The following is a 23,129-nucleotide window of genomic DNA, read 5'->3' as shown; positions in this document are numbered from 1 at the left end:
GTCATTTCACCATTGCCCACCACCGTAGTCTAGCAGTCACTGATGCGTGAGTCTGGTTGTTATGATGGGACGGATGGCTGCGCCGGACCTCATGTGCGTGGGCGGTAAGTATCGCCCGCCCTCTTTCACGGGAGAGCCCTTCGTCTGGTATGTATGCGAGAAACTATCCCCAGAAACCAAAAAGAGAGCTTTGCGAAAGAAGAGAGACAAAAACAATAGGTGCCATCATGACTCGGGCTCGAGCACTTTTACAATAAACTTGACCCGGTCACTTTTTTGCCATTGGTTTGCCTGCCTCCCATAATCCGCGCACCTATCATCTATCATATCAGCTTTTACTTCGTACCTCGAGAGAGATCTACCTACCTTGCCTTTAACCCAGGCCTTGCTGCTCCAGTACAATGTAAGTGGGTGCTGGGATCAACATCTCGTCTCCTCAATTTTACACGGCGCTTTTTCCTTAATCTGACTTCCTCAACTCGACCTCGTCCAATTTTTTTTCTGGTCCTGAAGGAACTGAGATCGGCTTCCTTGCAGATTTCTGTCCTGACCCTCGACATCTTTCCTTCTTGCTTGCATGCATGCATGTTGGCTTGGACCTCTTATTGTGTCTCTCAGATCCCTCCTCTCTCCTCTGTCTGACTGACTGACTACACATGTGGATTGGCTCTTGCCTCCCCCCAGCCCAGCCGCCCCAACAGCCTTTTATTATCCTTATTATTAGGCTTTCGCTTTTACACTTCAATGTTACCCTCCACCCAGCCTTGCGCCCCAGAACCTTCTTGCTTCGTCAGGATCGCGTCCTTGTCCCGTAAATAGCAACAACTCGCGTCGAGTGCCCGAGCAGGGTCCTTGTTTTATTTTATTTTCCCCCCTTTGCTTTACAATACTGGAGTATCCATCCCACAACTGATTCATTCAAAAGATGCGTCGCATTTCGTCGCCCTAACGGCTCACAATTCATTACAAAAAGCTTGGTCCATACCTAGGTGACCAGAGGAGCAATTGAAACGCTCCCTGGGTGTTGCCGTTGCACACCGCAGGCATCATGTCGGCGGCGGGTGTGGGACACTCGTCATGGACCGGCCGCGATGGTGCACAATCGCAGCAAGAAGCCTCGAGGACAATCAGGTCGATCCGCGCACGGCTTCCACGCTCGCAATCGACCGGTAATATGCTGGAAGCCGTTGGAGCATCTTTCAGGGGCAACCACGAACCACGCGACATCAATACAGTCTCAAACGAACGTGGCAATCTGCAAGAGCTAGCCAAGTTCTTTCGCACTACCGCGCCGCCTCTCAGTCATGCAAGCGAACATGCTCAGATGCGATCTGGCTTGGAGCATGGCAGGAAACGCTCCTTTCAGTCCTTTATCAAGCGGCGGCGGAATACAAAGTCGGGGTCACAGTCCGTGCACCTACAGCCGAGCGAGAAGTTCGTTGTCAAGAGATCGATCGAAGGTTATCCATACACCACGCTGCCAGACCCCGAGGAGCCCATCAAGGAAGAAGCTATGGCTTCAACACATTATCCCGTCTTCCCAGTGACGCATTCGCGGCGGCCATCTGCGCCTCTACAATGGCCAGAGAGGACCTCTTCGGCTGGCAAGACATCTGCTGGGCCCATCAGTCCCATGAGCCCAAAGACGCCCACTCGCGCCTCATCAACGGAGCATTCTCAGAGCATGCCGCAAATATCGGAGCAGAGTCCTGCTTCGATCAAGCCTGAACTGCAACCGGGCAATGAGGATCTCAAGAACTTTACCGAGGCCCGTGTTCTGGCCACCAATTTCTTCAATACCCTTGCGGCGCAACACAATTCGCTTGGAACGCCACAAGCAGAATCCGTAAATGACCTAAAACAGGACAAGAAAGAAGCCGTCGTCGATAACGCTACTAGACAGCAATCTTCGCCCTTGTCCCTAGTTCTTCAGAAGCCGGGTCATGCAGAACCTCAGAACTCATCAGTCGAGTTTCCGGCTACACCACCGCCTTCGGGACAATTCCAACAGTTCGATTGGCCCGAGGTTGTCGTAAAATCGCCAGGGTTTTCGCCGACAAAGTCTCCAGAATCATTGTTAGCTAGGCGGAGGCAATCCAGTCTGTCGAATCTACAAATGATGCACACATCTCCCAAGTCGCGTGGCTCTCCCAGGCTGCCACCAAACGCATCTACTCAGCGCAATCTTGCTGTGCCACAGGAGAATGTCCCACCAGAATCACCCGGATTTCCCAAAATGTTGGCTGGAATGACGTTTCCTTCTCCCCCAAAGACATCGCGGCCTACATCTGCTGCGAGTAACTCAACTTCGGGATCTCGTCCCAACACTGCTGCCTCCCCTCAGCCAGTGCGACCACGTACGTCGAGCAGAAATGCTACTATGCCTTCAACAAGTCCCGTCTCGTTGAATGAAATCGTAATGCGATCCACACGACCGGGCCTTCTGCATTCTCAGTCTGATTACACGCTGCGAGATTCTACAGGTACAAGAGGCGGCCATAAGACCATGGAATCTGTGGTCTCAACGCCGCAATCAAGCCCCGGAAATACTGCACCAATGTCGACTCCATTGTTATCGCCATCGGACAATGCCTTGTCGACCAGCGACGCCTATCATGCACGGTCGGACTCTGACGTCTCGTACGTGACTGCATTTGACGAGCAGCGGGCGTCTGGGACACCCTCGACTTTTAGCGAGTATGCATCATATCGACAATCTGGATCTAGTATCATCACAACGACTACGGAATCACACAGGCGATCCACTTCGACCAACTTGACCAATAGACAATCTACTAGAAGCAACGCCACCACTGTTAGTACATCTCCCAGCTTTGAAGATGGGACAAGTAAATGCGAGGATTCCGCAAATGCAAATGTGCATAACAACCCCAATTGGCCCCTACCGGCTGACGTTCATGGCGACCTGCTTCAACGGCGGGTGTCGGGCAAGAGCTCCAATATGAACGAGCGCCACATTGAGACTACGCCGATAGCTGAACTTGGCTCACCCAAACCCATGAGTATTGCCGAAAGACGAATTGGCCGTCATAGACCGTCGACGGAACATAGAGACAAGACAATTGACCATGCTCATCTAGCTGCGAGACCTAATCTCCGAAGCGCCATGAGCTTTGATTCGGTGGATTCTCCAGTTCTTGGCTATTTCCCACACAGCGTTGTCCCAAGCAGAAAAGCGTCCGTCCATGGCCCCTCTCCGTTGGCCCACATTTCTCCACTGGTTGCGGTCACGCAGGGGCCAGAGGCGGAAAGTAGCCAAGGTAGCCAAGGGGAAAAGCCAGCCGCGCCCTTTGACGAAATTCAGCAATCCCATCCAGGCATCGCTCAGACAATGCACAAGAACTCGAGAGTGACGCCTTCAGTCTCGACACAGAGGGCCGAGAGGCCAACCTGGAGCGTCTCGTCTCTCATGACGACCGAGATCCAGCCATGTGCAGATGCGGAACCCGAGGAACGAAATGATTTGGCAATATCTGCTCTCATGATCGTGGCAGAGGTGTTACCGGAGGCGGTTGGAGAAGAACCTCACTTGAGCAAGCGACTTTCCATCATTCCTCCTTCTGGTGCACCAACGGCACCCCATTTGCCACCAAAGTCGCCGCGACGTCCAAAACATACAATCAACAAGAGACTTTCTCGTCAGTTTCCTGTGCCGATAAGGGTCAATATTCCTACATCGGATGCCTCTGGGTCTATTTCCAACAAGTCCAATGTCATTGAAAGGGGTGGCATGCCATTCCCCGCCCCGGGTGTCACTTCTAGGGCACAGAAGCGTATGAGTCTGCCAATTTATATGTCGGGTGGTGCCAGACCAGTTTCGTGGATGCCGCCATCTCGACTGCGTGAGTCAATCATCGCGTCCGATGCTGAAGACGACACCGAGCCTGAGTCCGAGTCGCAGCCTGAGCCTGAGCCTGAGGCCAGGCCCAGGAGGCGAAGTAGTGTGATCAAGGAGAGGATTCATCTGGCGAAGCTGGCCAGAGAGAAGGAAATCGCCGAGTTGGTAGCCAAGATGGCTAAACCGACGACTGTCCAGACTCAAGACCTGCACGAGTATTCGAGTGACTCCTCGGAGAGCCAGGCGTGCACCACAGATGAGCTGGAGCAGCGCATCCATCGCCTCGAGAAGGACAACGGTGAATGGGTCAGCATGCTTGATCCCCTCCTCACTAATATGACCCGCACTCTGAAAGAGATGAAGGAGGGAAAACTGAACCCATTGCTCATGAATGAGTTCATCATTGATATGGCGGTCGAGGCAAGAAGATCCATGATGAGCAGCAGCAATAGTCCCCAGGAAAGCGAGGTTGGCCTCAGGTCGCCCGTAACATTTGACGGTTTCGATGGTTCCCACCAGCCCAAGACGCAGCCAGAGTCAAGGCCAGCGACCGCCGTACGCACCAAGAAGACCAGCATGGACCAAAGCCCGCCCCGAAAGGAGCATGTCCGTCTACCTACAGAACAGCCTCAAGCAGAACAGCCTCAAGAGCCGGAGGTGGAGGAGCCGGCAGTCGTCGCCCAAGAGGATTTGGTGCAAATCGAGGTCCAGCCCATCCCGGACCCCGCCAACGCCGGGGTCGGCTCACCTAGGACGCCTCAAGAGCATGAATTCGAAGCTGATAGGTCAATCCGCAAACGCATCCTGGCGCAGGAAGTCATGATGGACGAGCTGATGATGAAATGGGGTCTCCCTTCGCCACGGGCTTCGGTGGATTCCTCAAGGTCGAGTGCCATGACCTTGCCACCCATAGCCGGAACCCCATCCCAGCGACATAGCAAGAGCAGCAGTACCGCTACAATCAGACCGACTCACAAGAAGGCAGACGCGGGTGCATTGGAAATATCTGGCGATATTGCGCTGAAAGAGACACCAATCAACAAGCACCTGCTCATGGACGCAGAGGGTCTGACCGGGCCAGCTGGCAGCAGAAGGGGCAGTCGTCGCTGGAGCAGTGCCGGAGAAAGGATGAGCTGGAAACCGGGCGACACTGGGTTCATGAATGTGCTGATGCAGGAGCTGAGATCTACTTCGAGGCTCAGCCTTGAAAGTGGAGGAGACTATGAGGTCTGGATCTGAGTTCTGAAAGGATCTGCAATTACTGTGGTTGGGAGAGGGGCAAAGACCCAAATGTCCCAGAGATTGGGTATTGCAAGCGCGCTGCTGAGCATCGCACTGCGACAAGACCAAAACATTTTCCTTGAATCATTTGAGTGTGTATATATACACGAACTGATATTGTTTTTTTTTACGCTCATGAGGAGCTTATTGTTTTAAGATACCCAAGCCTTGACTGGCTTTACGTAGACCTTATAATAAAAACAAAAACAAAATGACAATAGTATCATTACATAAAGTTGGCAATTAAGTCTCAAACCATGTGTCTGTGGCATGGAAATGCCATGTGCTTTTTATGATATTTGCCGTGCATGTTGTGATAAGAATAGAGAGAGAGAGAGGTGCCGACGTTTCAACTGCCTTTTCATGACACGTGGCCGCCCCAACCAAGGCGTTTTGCAATGTATGTACTGTACACACTATGGAGCCCGGGACTTGAAATCGTTAGTTGAGACGCATGATGTGCAGTAGTCACAGTAGCTTGATTCACTCACTCCCCATCTTTTTAACGGGAACAAATAGTAACCAGTTTGGGAGGGGGATCACAACTTTTCGAAAAAGATGAAATAGGTAGAAGAATCACGTCTAAGCATAACGAGTGGGAATAGAAGCTTAACTACCTTAATGCACCTATTGTACGGGGCTTGCCGCACGGTAAAACCAAGGTACCTACCTATGATTTTAGTGGGAAGGTTAGAGGAGACGCGATTGATAATGGTCCCGGCATTCAACGTTGACGTTTTGCCACATCCTACTCACAGACATGAAGTACACAACACTATGAATGATGATTGAATGCAACGCAAAACGGTAGTGTACAATTAATGCCATGAAAATAAATAAATAAAGGAGTGAGTGGGTGAGAAAAGAAGCCGATTAAATGTAAAAAGTTTGGTAATGCCAGGACATGGGGGCAAAAGAAAAGAGAGAGAAAAAGTGGAAGGGGGAGCAAATAGAGTAGTAAAAAATTATAAGCATCATGATATCATCTTCCGCAATTATGGTCGAGGGGGCAAGCCTTTTTTAGTTTCGGCGGCAGATTTCCTTGCCGAAAAAGCAGAGAAAAGAAAAAGTGGGGGTGGTTTTTTGTCCATGGTTCGTTCGACTCTCGTGTCTCTTTTGGTAATGGGCAGCCAGCTCCAGTTCTCCAGTGTGTGTGTGTGTGTGTGTGTCCCTCCTCCTCTCCATTTTGCCCATGTTTCGCAAGCACTAAAAAAGAGGCTGGCAACGAACGGGCGGATCATAAAAACCACGATCCAGATTGTCGCGCGTGCTCCAGGCTCGCTGGGGGTGTGCACGGGCCAACAACCGCCGCCTCTGCCGGGGGAAATATGGTCAAAATCCTGCAACGGCTCTTGCGTTCAATCAGCTTTTTTCTTCGTTGCCGACCCGGGACGATCATAAGCAATTGGGCAATGACAATATGGGAATAGCTACTGAACATTGATCTTACAATCCTCTCTTCAATTACACAAGCAACCCAAAATCTCTCTATTGACCAAGAGCCCCATTCCATCTGCCCTTTCTTTGCCTTTTTCCCCTCCCCCCATCTGCTGCTGGCTGCACGCGCCTCTCACGTCGTCGTCAAATGGGATCGGATCGCTCGTTACCCTTCAATTGATTGGTTGCATTTTTCTTTTCCCTCATTCTCTTATTTCCTCGACGTCCCATTTGCCCAACCCACACCCAGCCAACATCACCAGCGGCAGCAATTCTCGTCATCATCTTTATTGTTGTCGTCGTCGTCGTCGTCGGTGTTGTCGGTGTCGTCGGTGTGTTTTCTGGAGAGGGCCATCATCCATTTTGACAGCTAGATACACTCCCAATTCACATTCACACCCACCCCAACACACACACACACAACTCTCTTCGGATCAAACCAATTCTTCTCGACCCTTTCTTTGCCCTCCTGCCCACCCCCCACACCCCCCCTCCAGCCCCAGCGAAAGCAAGCAAAGCACGCACATGTATCCTCACCCCGGCGCGTCGTCATCGTCATCATCATCATGGTAGCCAACAAGAAGTCCGAGGCCACCTCACTATGGCAGCGGCGCGTCAAGGTCGCCATGCCAAAGGCCGATAAGATCCTAGAGACAACAGCTTGGACCTTGCTTGGCGGCGTGGATCGCAAGATCATTCGGGACCAGATTGATGCCTTTCTCGAGATAGCAATGTAAGTCATTCATGCTGGTGTGCATTTTCCTTTCTTCTCATCTCAATTTTGCAAAACTTTTGGATCTTTCCCCTCTTTCTTTTTCATTCCTTTTCTTGCTTTCTTTCCTATTCAATATAAAATGAGATTCATCATCAGCTCACACATATTCTCCTGCCCCCCAAAAACAGTGCCGAGGCAGTCAAGAACCTCCCCAAGGGCGAACGTTTGGATTATGACCCAATGATCAACCAAGCCATTCAGGAGGCCTTTTCAGATCATTTTCATCTCTTCTCCTGGGCTACTGATCAGGATGCCGAGAACAAGATGATGGACCCTAGGCACATGGACGGCTGGGAGGATGAGTCCTGCCCTCATGAGCTCTTCGACATGCACGGCGTATGATGATGGCGACCAAGGAGAAGAGGTCAACAGAGAGCTCAAACGAGAGCTCTCTGTCGCTGCTCCCACGTGATGGGGAAAAGGAAGGCGCCTCTCAATACGTGCCGGGTCATGGCACATCAATGCATTGGCAGGCAAGGTACTCGACCCCGTCGTCGTCGTCGTCGTCGTCGTGGGCCCTCCTTCAGCACATTCCATGCAGGCCGAGCCACGGCTGGAAGAGACCGGCTCCTCTACACTTCTTCTCGTCATCTCATTTTCCGAATCAGGGTACTTTCCCAACAACCCCTGATGGAAAACAAAACTTCAAGGAAGGAAATACACATGCCGGCACGAAAAAAACGAACCAAAGGAAGGAAACGTTTTAAGAAAAAGTGATTTTGACTTCACTGGATTGTGGCTTACGGTATATAAGTACATTAAAGCAAGGCGCAATGGCGTTTTACGGAACGGAAAGGCGTTGTTTGGTGTTTTCAATGGATACAAATGCATTTCACCAATGTTTATAAATCTCTTCACCCTTTTGTGTTCAATTCAGGCGTGGAAGACCTGCTTCACGTCACGGGAAGCAAATGGGCACCTGTATTATTTTGTGTCTCCAAATTGCTTTTGGTCCTATGATTTATAGTCTTCTTGTGCACGCACCGCTGATCTCTATACCACCTTGTGCTTACGAGTAAGACGTGGCCCGCCACCAATCACATCGCGCATTGGCAGCGGGATCCTGTATTACATTGACAAAAGTCTGGTTCAGGTTCAAGTCGGTAAAGTTGGCTCCATACGCGGGGAAAATCGGCAGCAGCGAGCCACGATTCGGATCCCCCGTCTCGACAAAGCTGGCAAAGTACTCTTGCATGTACAAGGCCACGGTCTCGTTGGTCACGGAGCTGCTGCTGTTGACAAAGTACGAGTAGTACACGTCCAGGGTGTGCGTCCCCGGCGGCACGCTGAACAGGTAGCTGTAGCTGTCGCGCCCGGCCGCGGGGCCCAGCGCGTCGCCTAGAAAGTAGGCGTGGCAGGTAAAGGTAAACTCGGACACGGCGGTCCGCAGACGCTCAAACGGCGTCGTCCAGTCAGCCTGAGTGCTGCTATTGCTATCGCTGCTGCTGCTGTCGTTGTAGACAGCCGGGTAGACGTCCGAGGAGAGCTCGGCCAAGAACTCGGCCGAGGCGTCGGGGAAATACAGCGCCATGTACTCGTCAAAGGCCGACGAGTTGGTCGCCGCCGGGTCCGTGTAGCGCTGGCCCTCGTACGTATTGTGCGCCACCATGACCTTGATGTCCCGGTGATATGCGCCGCGGGCCAGGAGCTTCTCGGGCAGGTCGGGGACGTAGCCGCCGTCGGGCGCGACGCCAAACTGAAAGGCGCCGTAAAAGTCGGCCGTCTGGGCCAGCTTGTTGGCCGTCTGCAGGGCCAAGGTGTCGAGCGCCGCGAGCTCGGCCAGCGACGTGGCGTTGGCGCGGTCCAGGAGCACGGCGTACGACGACTCGGCCTGCGACGCGTACGGCCGCGGCACGTAGCCCGGGGACTGCACAATGGCTTGCTGGAACGGGAGCGGCGCCTCGCCCTCGCCCTCGTCGCCGCCGTAGGCTGTGATGTGATGCATGATAGCGCCAGCTCCTGCCGATTCGCCCATGACCGTCACGCGGTTCGGGTCGCCGCCAAAGAGATGAATGTACTTTTGTACCCAGTCGAGTGCTTTGCGCTGATCGTAGAGACCAGCATTTGCCAAACCTCCCTGTGACGTAAAGGAGCTGCCTTGAAGCCAGCCAAAAGCACCAAGCTATTGCAAACAAATGTTTAGCCCACGGTCATTTTTCCTGATACAGTTCAGATTACTCACTCTGTAATTAAGCCCAACCCAAATGACACCATCGCCTCCGTCGACAAAACTACGATCCAGCAGCCCGAGCGGATTCGAGTCTGGCGTGCCGTACTTGGCTCCAATCTGGTACCCCCCGCCATGAATCCAGACAATGACGGGCTTGGACGTATTTCGCCGACTGTCCCATAGACTCTGCGGCACCACAACGTCTAGAAAGAGACAATCCTCGCTCTCGTGCTCGCCCGGCGCCGCCGTCACCAACGCCGCGTTCTGCCAGGGCGTGTAGGCCTGCGGGCAGATTTTACCGTACGTGCCGTCTTGCACGCCGGCGGAGCGGTTATAGACTGGGTCCGCGGGCGCTCGGAACCGCAGACTGGGCGTCACTGGCGGCGCGGCGTAGCGAATGTTGGAAAAGTTGTAGTAGACCCGGTCGTCGGGCGACGACGTGATTTGTGGCGCGTGCAGTGCATAGGTCAGGTCGACCACTACTGCAGAACTGCTGTTGGAGGCCTGGCTAGTAGATGATGAGGGCAGAGTTCCTGCCGGTGTCGTCGTATCGTTGCTGAGGCATTTCGCTGCTGCGCCCGTCCCTGCCAGGAGGAAGGGGATGGCGAGGGCAGTGGATAGCTTCACCTGCATGGTGCTATGTGCTCACCTCTGAGCAAACGGGCACGAAACAACCTTTTCTATGAACAACCACGAGACACGCGAATGAGTCTTGGCAAGCATGTTGCAAAGAAAATATCCTGGAAAGGTAGATATGCCTGCGTTGTTATCTTTTAATCCAAGTTGCTACTACATCATGGTGATCGGCCGGAATTTCCGGAGGGCCCCCGCTAGATATGGTTCCCTGGAAACAGGGAAAATCGGATATTATAGTGATCCACTCTGCGGCGATGCCCTCGTTCGGCAGTCGTTCGGAGGGAGTGTGGATCAGGCAAACTCCATGGTCGTGACATATTTTACCTTGATTTTCGTGGTGATAATCACGAGTTTGCGTTGACATGGCGTTTTCAAGTCGTTACATGGAGTAGACATGAAGTAGGTGCCATGCGTTGCTGTTAGGCTTGAACCTTATAATCTCATGCACCGCACTGCACTCTTCAAGCATAAAATACTTTACCATCAGATCACGATCGACATTCGGCATTTCTCCATCGGGGATATGATTGCGTAACCAATCCATTCTTGGATTCTTCCTGTTCATCAGGTCGTTGTAGTACCCTTCCTATGGAAATACTGCTTTCATGGCCGTGACAACTCTTTAAAAACAATCCTTTTTTGCATCCTTTTCGTTCCAGCCAGTATTCATGCCATTCCATCCATCATTATCTCGTATCCATGCTCCTGCAAATTTTGCAAGGCTTCTGAACAATGTATAAAAATATTCCATTGCTTCTTTATGCATCTCGCTCTGCCTCGGGCCGTGGTCCTGGAGCATTGTGCGGCAAAGCCTCGTAAACGACAGTCCTGGGTCGCGCGGGCTCCGCGATATTATGTCTGCGGAGGTAGGCCAAAGTCGCCGAGGGGACTCCGCGGCCTTGTTCCAGGAGATTCTGGCAGGCGGCACCGACGCGCATCCGGGTCTCAAGCGCCTCGTCATTTTGGAGAATCCACTGCAGTACCGGCAGTGACGTGTCAGATTCCAGACAATTCACAGCGTCGTCGTGTAGGCCCTTGAGTTGTCGACCATTGCGTTGATGCTGGTCAAAGCTGTACTGCAGCAGCATTAAGGCATTCTTGGGCGCGTGTTCTCTGATAGCCGCGTTCCAGGCCTCCGCGATCTCCCAGTCGGCCTTATCGGCAATGAATAGCTCCATGACGTCTCTGTTGTCATCAACACCGACTGCGGCCATATAGAGCGGGTCTGCATCTAGGTAGAGTGAGCTCTCTACCACGTCTGTGTACCCGCGCTCCAGCAAAGTTATCACCACGGCCTTCATACCTGCGAATGCGGCGAGATGAAGGGGTTCCTGGCAGCCACTGTCCCAAGACCAACCGCCATCGTTGCTGTGCTGTGCAAGCAAGAGTGCTTGTTCCCGACGGCCCATAGCTATGGCCATACATAGAGGTGAGTAAAGTAGGCAGAATTCGGTGTTGAAGGTTTTCGAAGTCAGAGCGACGCCCGGGACGAGCTCATAGCCATCATGGACCTTTCGTCGGAGGCCCTTGAGCTCTGGGTGCCAGGAATCTACAAAGCAGCCGGCCTGGACCAAGAGCTCGACCATTTCGTCGTGGCGGCGCCAAACGGCTCGAGCCAGAGCCGTGAATTTGAGGTACTTCACGTTGATATATTCAAACCAATGTTTGACGCTTGCCGCAATGAGTTTCTGGGCGAGAGGGATCTTGTTACTATTCAATCCAAGATGTCAGTGACTGCTCACTCCGAGTTGTAAAGGAGTCAAAATGAAGAGTGAGGTGACACGCATTGGCAAACAGACAAAGCTGTACCCGGGTCATTCCCCAAAGGCATGTCGATTGGGAAAGAAAGAGTATTGTTTACTTACCTGCGGACGGCGGAGTGAAGAGCTGGTCGACCTCCCTGCAAATTGGGTCGCGCATCGAACATCTCAAGGCGATCCGCGGCCGACGGGACGCTACTCAAATGAGTATCCAGGATCGAGTCAATGCTCGTTTCACATTCATATGGATCCAGGATGAGCTCTTGTCGTTCCTGCTCTTTGGTGAAGAGGACTTCGGTCTTGTACAATTCGATCTTGAGCCATGCCCACATGCTCTTGTTGGTAACGGCCAGGTGGAAAAGGTCAGTAGGGTGATGAATATAGTTCTTGGCAATCAGGTAGAAGATGTGATCGGGCAGCTTCTGTGCTCCCATGGGCTCTGATGTCGTCGAAGGGGTTTGCTCCTGTTGAGTGGACGACGCCGAAGAGGGGTCGCGACCAAGCAGTGTAGCCTCCAGCGGGGTGATGGGACCTGCGGCGAGTATCTTACTGAGATCCATTGTGATAATTTGTGCGCGGGAAGATGAAGATTAGGCGGGCTTTGAGGATTCAGTCTGTTCCTTTTCAATGTGCCATCGGCGCATCCAAGGTTGTACTGATGGATGAAGCTGAAAGCACGCCTGAGTGCTTGCCGCGCTGGTGATGAAGAAAATATCGCCGAAAGGCAAGTGATTGGAAAAGCTTGTTAATGGCAAAAACAAGTCAATGACAAGACTTGATATGCAATGCAAACGCCCTGAGCTTGGACAGGGCAACGAAAAACCGAGGTGACCACCACAAGGACATGGCAGGAGCCAAAACTTGAAGCTGCCTCGGCGTTTGCATGCTGCCACCTCAACAGAATCAGTTAAGCCTTTTCTCAATGGTGCAGTGTCTTTTTCCAAACTCGCCTGTCAATCGAAGAACAATCACTCGGCATGAAAAGAAGATGGAATTTTTCACCATTGTGACAAGTATTGACCGCGCCGCGATACATCAACATCCTCATTCACATCCCCCATAGCAAATAAACGCATCTATTAAGGAAATCCCATGCACCTAGTCGAATCAGAAAACATTCCGTGGATAACTTGAATAAAAAATTGCTTCAAGTAGTCTATAAAGCCAAGTAGCGAGTATTGGCCAATGAGATAATCACGCCAAGGGTCTATGCACATCTATAGTCACAAATGTCAGCCATGGCGCTGACAGGTGCCACCATAGGGTCGCGAATCCCGGAACCCGTTGAGCTTTACATGCTTTAAGACGGAAAAAGAAAAATGACCTATCCAATTGCTGCAAACTAAAATCACATCAGCAATGCTAGAAAGTCTATCGTCTAAAGACTAATCATGGTAGATTATGCCCATGAGCATATTCAATGGCATCATATTGTTGCTATTATTCTGAAAATGAGGATCCTGTATGTCACTCCTGTAAAATTGTGTTCACTGCATCGATACATCACATGAATCTGCAAATCATTGAGGCACAAGTATTTTCAAGGTTTGGTGAGATGGCTCGCGCCTTGTATTTACTACACGCCAGGATCCGAGTTCGTGATCATGACTATGCTAGTTTTCCTATGAGGTCCAAAAACGCTTCGCAAACTCCATAAATATATACATTGAAGGGGTATCGGTTGAGAACATTGGTAACATCGTTATAAAAGTTTAGTCATTTTTACAAGCGACCAAAAATTTACAGCTAGAATTAAAATATTAGCAAATTGCCTTTTTACTGATCAAGTTGGAGTGCAAACTTACGATGCTGAGGAGACCAGTGACGGGGGTGAGGATACCGCCAGCAATGTTGTTGATGTCGGTAACGAGGCCCTTGACGTCGTCGACAACGGTACCGGTGGCAGTGGAGACGACAGAGTCGGCAAGGCCAAGGACGGGGGTCAGGAGGGGCTCGACAATGTTGAGGACAGCCTTGACCTCGGGCTTGACGGCGGTCAGGACATCACCAACGACGGCGTTGAGGAGGTTGTTGACGGTGGTGTCAATGTCGGAGACGAGGTCCTTGACCTCGGAGAGGAGCTCGGGGACGTTCTCGAGCTCGGCGTCGACGAGAGGGAAGACGATTCCGGTGACGAGGGGAACAATGTCGCCGACGAGGGTGTTGACCTCGGTGACAATGTTGCCGAGGGCAGTGTTGACGGTGGGGATGACATCGTCGGAGACAACGTCGCCGAGGACGGACTCGACGTTGGACAGCTCAGCCTCGACGAGAGCCTTGACGCTGGTGACAACGCCGGTGACGGTGACAATGACCTCACCGTCACGCTTGACGGGAGCCGGGGCGGCAATGGCGGAGCCGATAGTAACGGCAGCAAGAGCGAACTTGAGGAACTGCATTTTGGCGGTAGAAAAAGAGGTTTTAATTATTAAAAATTAAAGAAAGACTGTGTGTAGTTGGAATGAGTCGCGAGGGTTAAAAGAGTGACTGGTAAGCTGGATGCTTTGCCTGAGATTGTGATGCTGCGATGCTGAGGAAAAGAAAAACCGTGATATTCAAGGCCGGCTGTCGACGATATATATGTTGTTTGCTCCCCTATACCACTGCAGTGTGTGCGCATCGAAGGGGATGTGGACTCGACTCGACTTGACTCCATGGACCCGCCAGACGAATCGAATCCTGGATGGTTTCGTCGGGCAAGCAACAAAGTACCTACCACTGACACGTCCTTCCATTTCGTCACCTCTATGGCGATAGACATTTGTCTCCTGTCCCAAGGCCGCCGAGTCCCTCCCAATTCCGTATGCCAGAGGCTCAAAGCGCGTGTACGACAGCCACAAGACCCCTGCCGGCCATGGGTTTCTAATGCCGTACACCCTTGCCAGGCCCTCCCAAGGCCCCCCAATACCCCCCGTCTGCCATCTGCACCCTTGACCAAGTTAAGCAATGTTCCTGCATCGTGGACTGCCAAGGGCTCCTCCATCCCCGCATTCAGCACTAGAGAATGCTGATCATAATACGACGGGCCCTGGCCGGCAGCTTAAAAGTTTACCACTAGCGCTGCAACCTCCAGGGCTTGAATTGTTTGGTTACCAGGTAAAATGCACTCATGGGCAGGCCCCCAAAGCCCCTCGACCCCCCTGATCAAGCTGTCAGAGACCGTTTGACAGCCGGATCTCAGGGGAGGAGGTTTCCTGGGCGAGAGGTACTAATGTCTGCCGGGTTTAGTTGGTACTCTACTAGTGCGCTGTTTGGTGCTTTGTTAGCACCTGTTTGCGTCCCACAGGCGGACGATTACCTTAGCCAATGGGGCAAACCACCAAAAAGTTGCTCCACCAAATCCAGGAACCAGCTTTCCATTGACCACCTGGTTTCGGGCATGGACGCTGAGGGCATCACCTGCCACGAGGTGTCAAGCTGCTGCTCTTTTTGGGCAACCATTCAGCATCAATCGATGGGAAATCCGCAATGGAACTATGATGTCAGATGTTGCCCAACTGACCAGTTCTAGAAGGGAAGAAGACGAACCCAAATCCGTCCATCGATCGGGTCAATCTCGTCTGCCTAGGAATCGGAATGAGCCTATGAGCAATTAAGCCAGCCTCGCACCGAATATCATTATATCGGTCGGAGAAAAAACGTGGGTGATGTGCATCATGGATGACGACGAGCCATTATTCGTTCAAGTCTCGGCGGTTTTTGGCATTGCATCTCTCAGCGCATCGTGTCTACCTAAGATAGTGTCAAATGTAGGTAAGCAGGCCGCCGGTTTGTCGTCTCGAGTCTGGGCTTTGGGACTTTTCATCCGGTCTTCTCTGATAACAGTCATTCCAGGTGAGATTGATTGTTCCGCTGTTGAATACCATAGTACCCCTCTGGGAAGCCAACAAATATTACCCGCCCGTGGTTGTCCGTGCCAATCGCACCGCCAACGGGAGCAATGGCGCCAACAAGCACGCCAATATCCCCTAGCCATGCAGGAATACCGACGGGCTGGGCGACGGTTCAGAAAGCACCATTCCTTCGTTGAAGCTATTGGCGCCTCCAGCACTCATTAGGGGTTGGCCTGATGTCTGTGCCAATAACTTGATGAAGCAGTATTTCTGACACTAACAGCCCTAATGTTTATTTCCATGGCGTCGTTGGGCGTCCAAAAGCACTGTTCATTTGCTTTCCCCAGCAATAGTTCAGATGAACTGTCGGTAATGCCTTAACAAAACAAGCATTACCGATGCTGCACGGCAACAATAGATCAGATTGATTAGTATTGCCTCCTTTTACGCACCGATGGGCCGGATCATAGGCCTTCCGCCAGAGGTTCCCGTCTTTTATTCTCTAGTTTCCAAGACTAACATCATCACTAGCAACTCGACAACAACAACAAGACAAGAACCAAGGCTCGAGTCAGTCAAGATCTACCAAGGCTAGCAACACTAGGTACCGTCTGCTTTGGAAGCCAAGTCAACCGAATCGCGAGATCTTCATACACGACTTCTCTCCTCCAGTCATAGAATCAAAAAAGAACAAAGACATAAAAAGGTCGAAATAAGACGCGACAAAAATTCGTGGTCAGCAATAGCTGCGGCTCGTCTGATTATATTAATCCCTTGCATCACCTTTACCCGGGGTGCCGACATTCAACGGTCGAACCCCTGCCAGGGTATAGGTCATCCTGGTTCGAACTAATGTGGTATGGGCCATGTATTGCCCATGAGCCTTCCGCCTGGGGGCCGACCCTACATTACCTGCTTCCGCTTCTCGCGCAAAATGGCCTCGAAATTTGGGCGAATCCACAACTCACGCCTTGCCACGAAGTATTGCATACAATTCCATTACCAAAAGACCCTCCAGCATCTGCCGAAATATGCCTCGCAGACTAGACAGACCGCAACTGGTCGAATGACGCCATGCCGAGTCATATGTTCTCGTCTCAATAGCGCGGTCTTTTCAATCGTCTCTGGTATTTACTACCATCGTCGAATGGATGGTAACAACGTGGGAAGTTTGGCCCAGATGATTGGGATTCCAAGGGAGCCTGCTGACCCACACGGTAAATCAGTTTTCAGTGTTGCAACTTGACTTGATCAATCCGTCCAGGAATGCTCATCTCCTACTGCTGATCCTCTCCCCCTGCCTGACTTGTGCTTACTGCATCGGTTCCACTTTACCTTCAAGACCGTCGACAGGGGTCAGTCAGGTTGATTGCATGGACCTCGAATGCGGAAGAAGCCATCTGATGTCGTCCAAGGTCCAGATTGAGTATGCTTTTCTAGGTCTCCTATTCTCTACTGCTCATCTATTGGTCGAGATAATGAAGCGAGGTTACGATGCTCATGATCTTGTTTCCAGGACCGGACAGGCTGACATGCACTCATGCAATGCTCATTGGCAGATGAAAAAAAAAAAAAAAAAAAAAAAAAACCGAAAACAAAAGAGCCGGGGGAAAAAGAGCTTTGCATTCTACTGTGTAACAGTATCGGCTGCTCGGGAGAATTGCGTCCTGCTATGAAAATGGGCCTTCGCGGATAAAGCGGGTCTGCCGCCGAAATTGAGTTGACATATTTCTATTCCATGCAAGACCCCATTCCAGCCCGGTATTCGAGCGAATTGCCAATACTACCTGGTACAAGTAATAACTGATGTCGACTCCGACATTATATTATGGACCCCCCCGATCCAATGACGATGCCTTCAAATTTTATGACGTTTCCGCTTCGCAAGGCCACCGTCAGCGGTGAACCAATTCTCCCACGGGCTGGCTATACCACATAGCATCACCGCACACCGCGGCGGACGACAAATTAGTACGCTGCAAGCCAATACTATAAAAGATATGGCATGTGCAAAAGGAAAGGCGTTGGTGGTTTGGCGCAAACCCAACGTCTCAGGCAAAGACTAGGGGCATTTTTCCAGCGGACGAAAAGGGCCTCTATATGACTATGGCTCCCGTGTTGCCGTAGGCGCAGGGTCCATATGGGATGTCGAGGGAGATCGCTAAACACTATACACCTAATCGCATATTCTTATCTTGGAATATCGATAGCATACAACGCACGTCCACTGGAGGCACGTGGCATGCACAGAAGGTTCTTCCCTTGGGAGACGGGTCCATTCACTCGAAATGCTCTGCAAATCAAAGCGTTTCATGAGAGCCAATGGTTCTTGAACGAGGAACACACGAGAAGACTATTCCGAAGATTACGGCAGTAATTTGTGGTATCTCGTTTGCAGTAAACACGAGTTTGGTAGGCTCGTCGTCACATGTTTGAAAATCGATCTCCTCATCGTGAATCTGGTTCATTGACCCAGTGATCATCCAAGATGATTTCACAACCCACCAGAACCGTGGCGGCGAACCCGATTGATTGATGAAATACGACCTCAAAGTTGCACAAATTGGTCGAGCACGAGCACAGGACGCTCTTTGCTCAATTATACTCGATCATAATCGTGGACGGATTGCCATATCTTCAAGGTTCAGTATCGGTTCTATCGGTCCGAAAGTGGGTATCGCACTTGGTCCCGGATGCGGAGAAGGTTAAGTGTTCCACCGTGAGCCACCGCGAGCGAGCCTTTTTCTCGCCATCTCCCAGCGGTCCATCAGACGGACAGAAACTCGGCAAAATATACCGCAAAATAAACACATTCAGGGATCTTACTTTGGAGACGCCGAAAGAAATCACCATGTCGTCGTCACAAGTTCTGCGCCGCCGTGATCAAAAGCCCGGCATCGGTCTGCAAGCCGTGCTCGCCGTGCAGGCCAACTCGGCCAAGCCAGAGCCGATCCCCAGCCCGCCGGAGACGGTAGGTTTTTCTAATCTCCCATATCCCCGTGTGAATGCCAAATTGCACCGATTTCTGACCTTTAACCGACTACAGGCCGAAGAGGTCAAGGAACAATGCGACTCCTTTACTCTCGAGTCTTTCACCACCGAGGATGCCTGGGAACTGGGCCATCTCCTCTACGCCCGCCTCTTGCCCTTTGCCGCGCAAAAGCCCACTCTCATCTCCATTGCCCTGGCCAACAGCGGCCAAGTCCTGTTCCAGACGGCCGTGGGCTCGGGCACGGCGCCCGACAATGAGATCTGGGTCGCGCGCAAGCGCAACAGCGTGCTCCGGTGGGGCTCCAGCACCTGGCTACTGCACTGCAAGTATGATGGCGACGAGGCGGCGTTCCGCGCCAAGTTTGGCATGAGCGAGGAGCAGGCCGGCAAGTACGCCATTCACGGTGGTGCCGTGCCCATCAGGGTCAAGGGCGTCGAGGGTATTGTCGCCGTCGTGGTGGTTTCGGGACTGAAGCAGCACGAGGATCACGGTGTCATTGTGGATGTTATCAGAAGCAACTGGGAATAGAACATCTAATATGACACTTCTTCTCCGAATTACATGCAGAAACTCAATTGTGAATAAGCATGGCCTGGCTGGCCAACCTAGTCTGCATGCAAGTATAGGGCCGTCTGCAATCTTTCACGGTGTATCATTTACAACTCTTTCGTTGCTATGGGTTTCCATTCATTGATAGGTCTGTCCGTGGGAACCAGCCACACCACGCCGCCCTCCCAACCGGGACCTTCTAGTTCTATGCCCGCTTCCTTGACGACTTTTGAGATTTCCTGCAACTTTGCATCATCGATGGGATTATCACCACTAATGAGCGTGTGAGAAGAAATGGACTTCATGAGAAATACGGGATGCGTAGAAATAATGAGCCTGAGACTTACTAGATGAGACTCACATGTGGCCCAAAGGCCTCTGCCCACTCCCCAAGCCACTTTCGAGTCTTGGGACCAGTCTGGTCCGCCTCACCCTCGACGCCACGGGCGCGCGCCAGCGCGGCAATATCCGCGACGCCGTCACCCATGCCGACCTGGACGAAGCACCGGCGAAAGTAGACGTCCTGGGTCTGGACAGCGGCAAAGCGGACCGACACGTCCCGGCCCTGCGGCCACGGCACGCCGTCCAGCCACCCTTGCGGGTCGTCGCCGTACAGGGCCGGGTCAATGTTGGATGTTAGTGTCATGTGCGGGCTAAAGGACGGACAGTCGCTGCCGGCTACGTCGGGGAAGGTGTTCGGCAGGGTCTGGGTGATGAGCTTGGTCAGGATCCGGTGCACGGGGTGGTCCGGCGGCGGGACAAGCCACAGGGAGGAGCCGGGCATCTTTGTTTGGGTGAGGACTGGGGACTGTGTTGATTGGGTCGAGACTCTGGGAATGGATGTTGGCCGATGCTTCCAGTGAGATATGGCTGCAGTTTGGATTGAGACTTTGTTTTCTAGGCTTGGAAAAATGTGATATGTTTTATTGCTGTCAATGTGATGAGACTGTGTTGGGAATGTACCACATTGCTACATTAATGTGTAGGTGCAGTGACAGTGTGTTTGTGCTCCTTTTAGTAGACCCCGCACCTTCAATGGTGGGGGACAGGCTCAACTAACAATAAGGTAGGGATGCACTTGGCTTGAAGCACCAGTTATGAGATGGATTACAACAGCAATTAAGATGTAATGATACAAGAACATTACAAAACAAATATTTTCAACAACAAGAACGCAAAGAATTAATGGCTGAGCGATATCAAAACACTCTTGAGTGCATTGGCTACGTAGGTGAACACTTTCTGTGAAATTCTCTCCGATCTGGCGAAGGGGCCCGGGGCCAGGCCACCAGTGCTTTTTGACTTCTTACGGTATATTTGCTCCTTTTGCCTCTTTCAGTTCTCTCTCCCCACTCCCTTTCTGTCTTTTATTTATTTTTAATTTATTTTAATTTGCTTACTTGTTTTGTTCCTTCTCAACCACCCTCCCATGATCATTCAATCGGCCTATGCCAGCAAAGTTCACTGCCTTTGTTCATCAAGCATGATTAATGTGATGGCGATGTCTGCTCCAAGCATTGATACACATGGACAACACAATCATCGATATCAACATACTTGACTTATCCTTCGAAGCTCCATCTTTGCTTTGACATGGCGCGGATAAGCGAATGCACTCTGGCGCCAGATTGCCTGAATCATTCACATCGCACATGGCCAAGGCATCACACGCAGTGCTTTTAACATGAGACTTGACAAGTCACATCAACACTAGGACTCGAGCACATCCATTCTGGATACATGAACTGTCTCCAACGTCTTTGACGCATTCGTTTCCATAACCCTGGCCTCATCGACATTTGGGGAAAAGAAATTGTCTCGTTCACTATCAAGCGGTCAAGTTTTCTCTGGCTTTCTATGTCCGCCCACACAACATGTGAGCTATCAGGTAGAGAGTGGGAAGATGAAAGGGGACCGCGAAAACAAATTCAATCTATTAGCGGCAAATGTTTCCCAGAATGTCATATTATCTGCAGGAGTAGACATCATGTGCGGCAATCTGGCGGAAAACACTTTCTGCAAAATATCCCGCCGCACCTTTCCAAAGTATGATCTCTGAGTTGGCCTCCTCGTCTTTTCACATACACGAGATTTTCTTTTGCGCATGCGCGTCCCTGGAATGGCGATCATTCAGCCAAGAGACTGTGCTTGGTCTTCCCCTCATCAATGTTCATTCAGATACCGCGGAGTATCAACGTGCAACAGGGCTAGATGTCGCTGCTCAGACACCGATTCCAAATGCCGATCGCCATGTTGCTTCACAGAATTTTGAGGACAGGCCATAATCTCAAGCACAGTGCGGTGTGGACCTCACATGGCGCCACGCGTTCCATCATCCTCACTGCTTTTTACAATCTGAGGTGAATGAGATGGGGACACGCAGGATTATGAGGCCATGATTATGCACTCTGGGTATCATCGTCACATTCTTGATGGCCAACTTCTGAGCATGATTGGTGTAAAGGATTTTCCATGTATTGCCTACATGATTCAATTTCCACTTCCTTGATAATGTACAGCTGCAGTGGCTCCGATGTATCGCAACCAGAGTAGGATGTGTGTTGACAAAAGACAAGCTGCATTGAAATCGGACACTGTTCGGAAAATTCAAAAGATGTTCCGGCGGAAAGCATGCCAACGATGGACTGCCTACAAATTAGATTGATGGAAGATCATACAGATTCGAAAGCATAAAAAGGGCGACCCAGCCCGCCCCAAAGGCAATCAGGATATCATCATTGTCCTCATCACCATCATCATCCGTCAGTGCCCGGCCGTTTCAGGACTTCTCCCCCACGGTCGGGCCATTTGAAGCTTTCAAGAACTTGTGTCTTATGAGCACATGTCAACTATTTTGTCATTCTCTTTCACATGCAACTTCACAGCTAGTCACCTCCCTCCCAACTTATGCTATGTTAACCCTTCTAATCGCAACGACAAAAAGACAGTGGAATAAACAAAAAAACATACAACACCGAGGATTCCCCAGTGGTCACCCACCTGAGTACTGATTCGGCGATTAGTTGCTTAATTAGGGCAGAGCGAACGGGATGCCATGTTTTCAACTATCTGTGGTCGTATGTAACAACTGGATCAATCAATTGAACTTATATGTATCATAAGCAGTGTCCAAAGTAAAGAGTAAAGTCAAAGATGGTCTGTATCGTACATCTACGAAAAGTAATGTGTGAACAAACAGACTTGGTAACCCTTCCCGTTGTGTCACGCGAAGCATGCCACACAACACAGCCATATCTCGCCGTCCGGCCTAACAATTCAAGGCAACTTTTTCTAGCTGCTCATGAACTTATACATAAATGGCGAGAAAAACGGTATGGCTTGCTGCCGAACCTGATTGTCTTGTGCTAATGGCTGGCTAGACTCGCCCACCATTCACGTCAAACGTGACAATCAGAAGCAGCACGTCATACTATAGTGCTCTCTCAGCAAGGTACGACTACCACATCGAGACCTCCGACTTTCGACAGAATTCTGGGTTCCCAATTGGAGTAAAACTCATGGGTAAACGCTGCCCATACATGTAAGTTACAGTCATATTCAGCTCTTATTGAAGCCGGGTCATTAACCTGGCCCAAAAGGAATCATTCACGACTGTGATTGACGTTAAATAACAACCTGGGTGCCCTGTACAGCCAAACGAGGAAGCTAAAAGACTCTCACCAGAGCCATGGCTCCCCAAGCAGTGACCGTTGGTCGGGAATACCATCCGACCAATGTCGTTTTCCCGCAATCTGGGAACGTTCCACTAACGTCGCTTTCTGGTCACTGACGATGTTGAGATGCAAAAAAAGCTGCTTGGCACGTATAAAGATGCCA

At 51.2% G+C, this 23,129-nt stretch overlaps 7 protein-coding genes across 7 annotated transcripts; 3 read left to right on the top strand and 4 right to left on the bottom strand.

Moving 5' to 3' along the window:
• Nucleotides 1–1,048: 1,048 nt before the first annotated feature.
• PFICI_08588 (uncharacterized protein) lies at nt 1,049–5,098 on the top strand (the record flags this gene model as incomplete). Its single annotated transcript, XM_007837169.1, has 1 exon — nt 1,049–5,098. One exon carries the CDS (start codon nt 1,049–1,051, stop codon nt 5,096–5,098), a length of 4,050 nt encoding a protein of 1,349 aa, XP_007835360.1.
• A 2,045-nt stretch (nt 5,099–7,143) lies between these two features.
• On the top strand, nt 7,144–7,694 carry PFICI_08587 (uncharacterized protein; the record flags this gene model as incomplete). The annotated part of the gene is made up of 2 exons (XM_007837168.1): nt 7,144–7,310; nt 7,481–7,694. The coding sequence occupies 2 exons, from the start codon at nt 7,144–7,146 to the stop codon at nt 7,692–7,694; spliced, it is 381 nt and encodes a 126-aa protein (XP_007835359.1).
• A 667-nt stretch (nt 7,695–8,361) lies between these two features.
• On the bottom strand, nt 8,362–10,155 carry PFICI_08586 (uncharacterized protein; the record flags this gene model as incomplete). The annotated part of the gene is made up of 2 exons (XM_007837167.1): nt 8,362–9,474; nt 9,535–10,155. 2 exons carry the CDS (start codon nt 10,153–10,155, stop codon nt 8,362–8,364), a joined length of 1,734 nt encoding a protein of 577 aa, XP_007835358.1.
• Nucleotides 10,156–10,916: 761 nt separating this feature from the next.
• Nucleotides 10,917–12,478, bottom strand: PFICI_08585 (uncharacterized protein; the record flags this gene model as incomplete). The annotated part of the gene is made up of 2 exons (XM_007837166.1): nt 10,917–11,868; nt 12,024–12,478. 2 exons carry the CDS (start codon nt 12,476–12,478, stop codon nt 10,917–10,919), a joined length of 1,407 nt encoding a protein of 468 aa, XP_007835357.1.
• A 1,180-nt stretch (nt 12,479–13,658) lies between these two features.
• On the bottom strand, nt 13,659–14,317 carry PFICI_08584 (uncharacterized protein; the record flags this gene model as incomplete). The annotated part of the gene is made up of 2 exons (XM_007837165.1): nt 13,659–13,664; nt 13,724–14,317. The coding sequence occupies 2 exons, from the start codon at nt 14,315–14,317 to the stop codon at nt 13,659–13,661; spliced, it is 600 nt and encodes a 199-aa protein (XP_007835356.1).
• A 4,285-nt stretch (nt 14,318–18,602) lies between these two features.
• PFICI_08583 (uncharacterized protein) lies at nt 18,603–19,271 on the top strand (the record flags this gene model as incomplete). The annotated part of the gene is made up of 2 exons (XM_007837164.1): nt 18,603–18,722; nt 18,798–19,271. 2 exons carry the CDS (start codon nt 18,603–18,605, stop codon nt 19,269–19,271), a joined length of 594 nt encoding a protein of 197 aa, XP_007835355.1.
• Nucleotides 19,272–19,399: 128 nt separating this feature from the next.
• PFICI_08582 (2',3'-cyclic-nucleotide 3'-phosphodiesterase) lies at nt 19,400–20,076 on the bottom strand (the record flags this gene model as incomplete). The annotated part of the gene is made up of 2 exons (XM_007837163.1): nt 19,400–19,565; nt 19,640–20,076. 2 exons carry the CDS (start codon nt 20,074–20,076, stop codon nt 19,400–19,402), a joined length of 603 nt encoding a protein of 200 aa, XP_007835354.1.
• Between the last annotated feature and the right edge of the window lie 3,053 nt (nt 20,077–23,129).

This window comes from Pestalotiopsis fici, assembly GCF_000516985.1.
Source record: "Pestalotiopsis fici W106-1 unplaced genomic scaffold PFICI_Scf_6, whole genome shotgun sequence".
NCBI lineage: Eukaryota > Fungi > Ascomycota > Sordariomycetes > Amphisphaeriales > Sporocadaceae > Pestalotiopsis > Pestalotiopsis fici.
The sequence above is the reverse complement of the archived record's forward strand: the minus strand, read 5'-3'. Positions and strand labels throughout refer to the sequence as shown.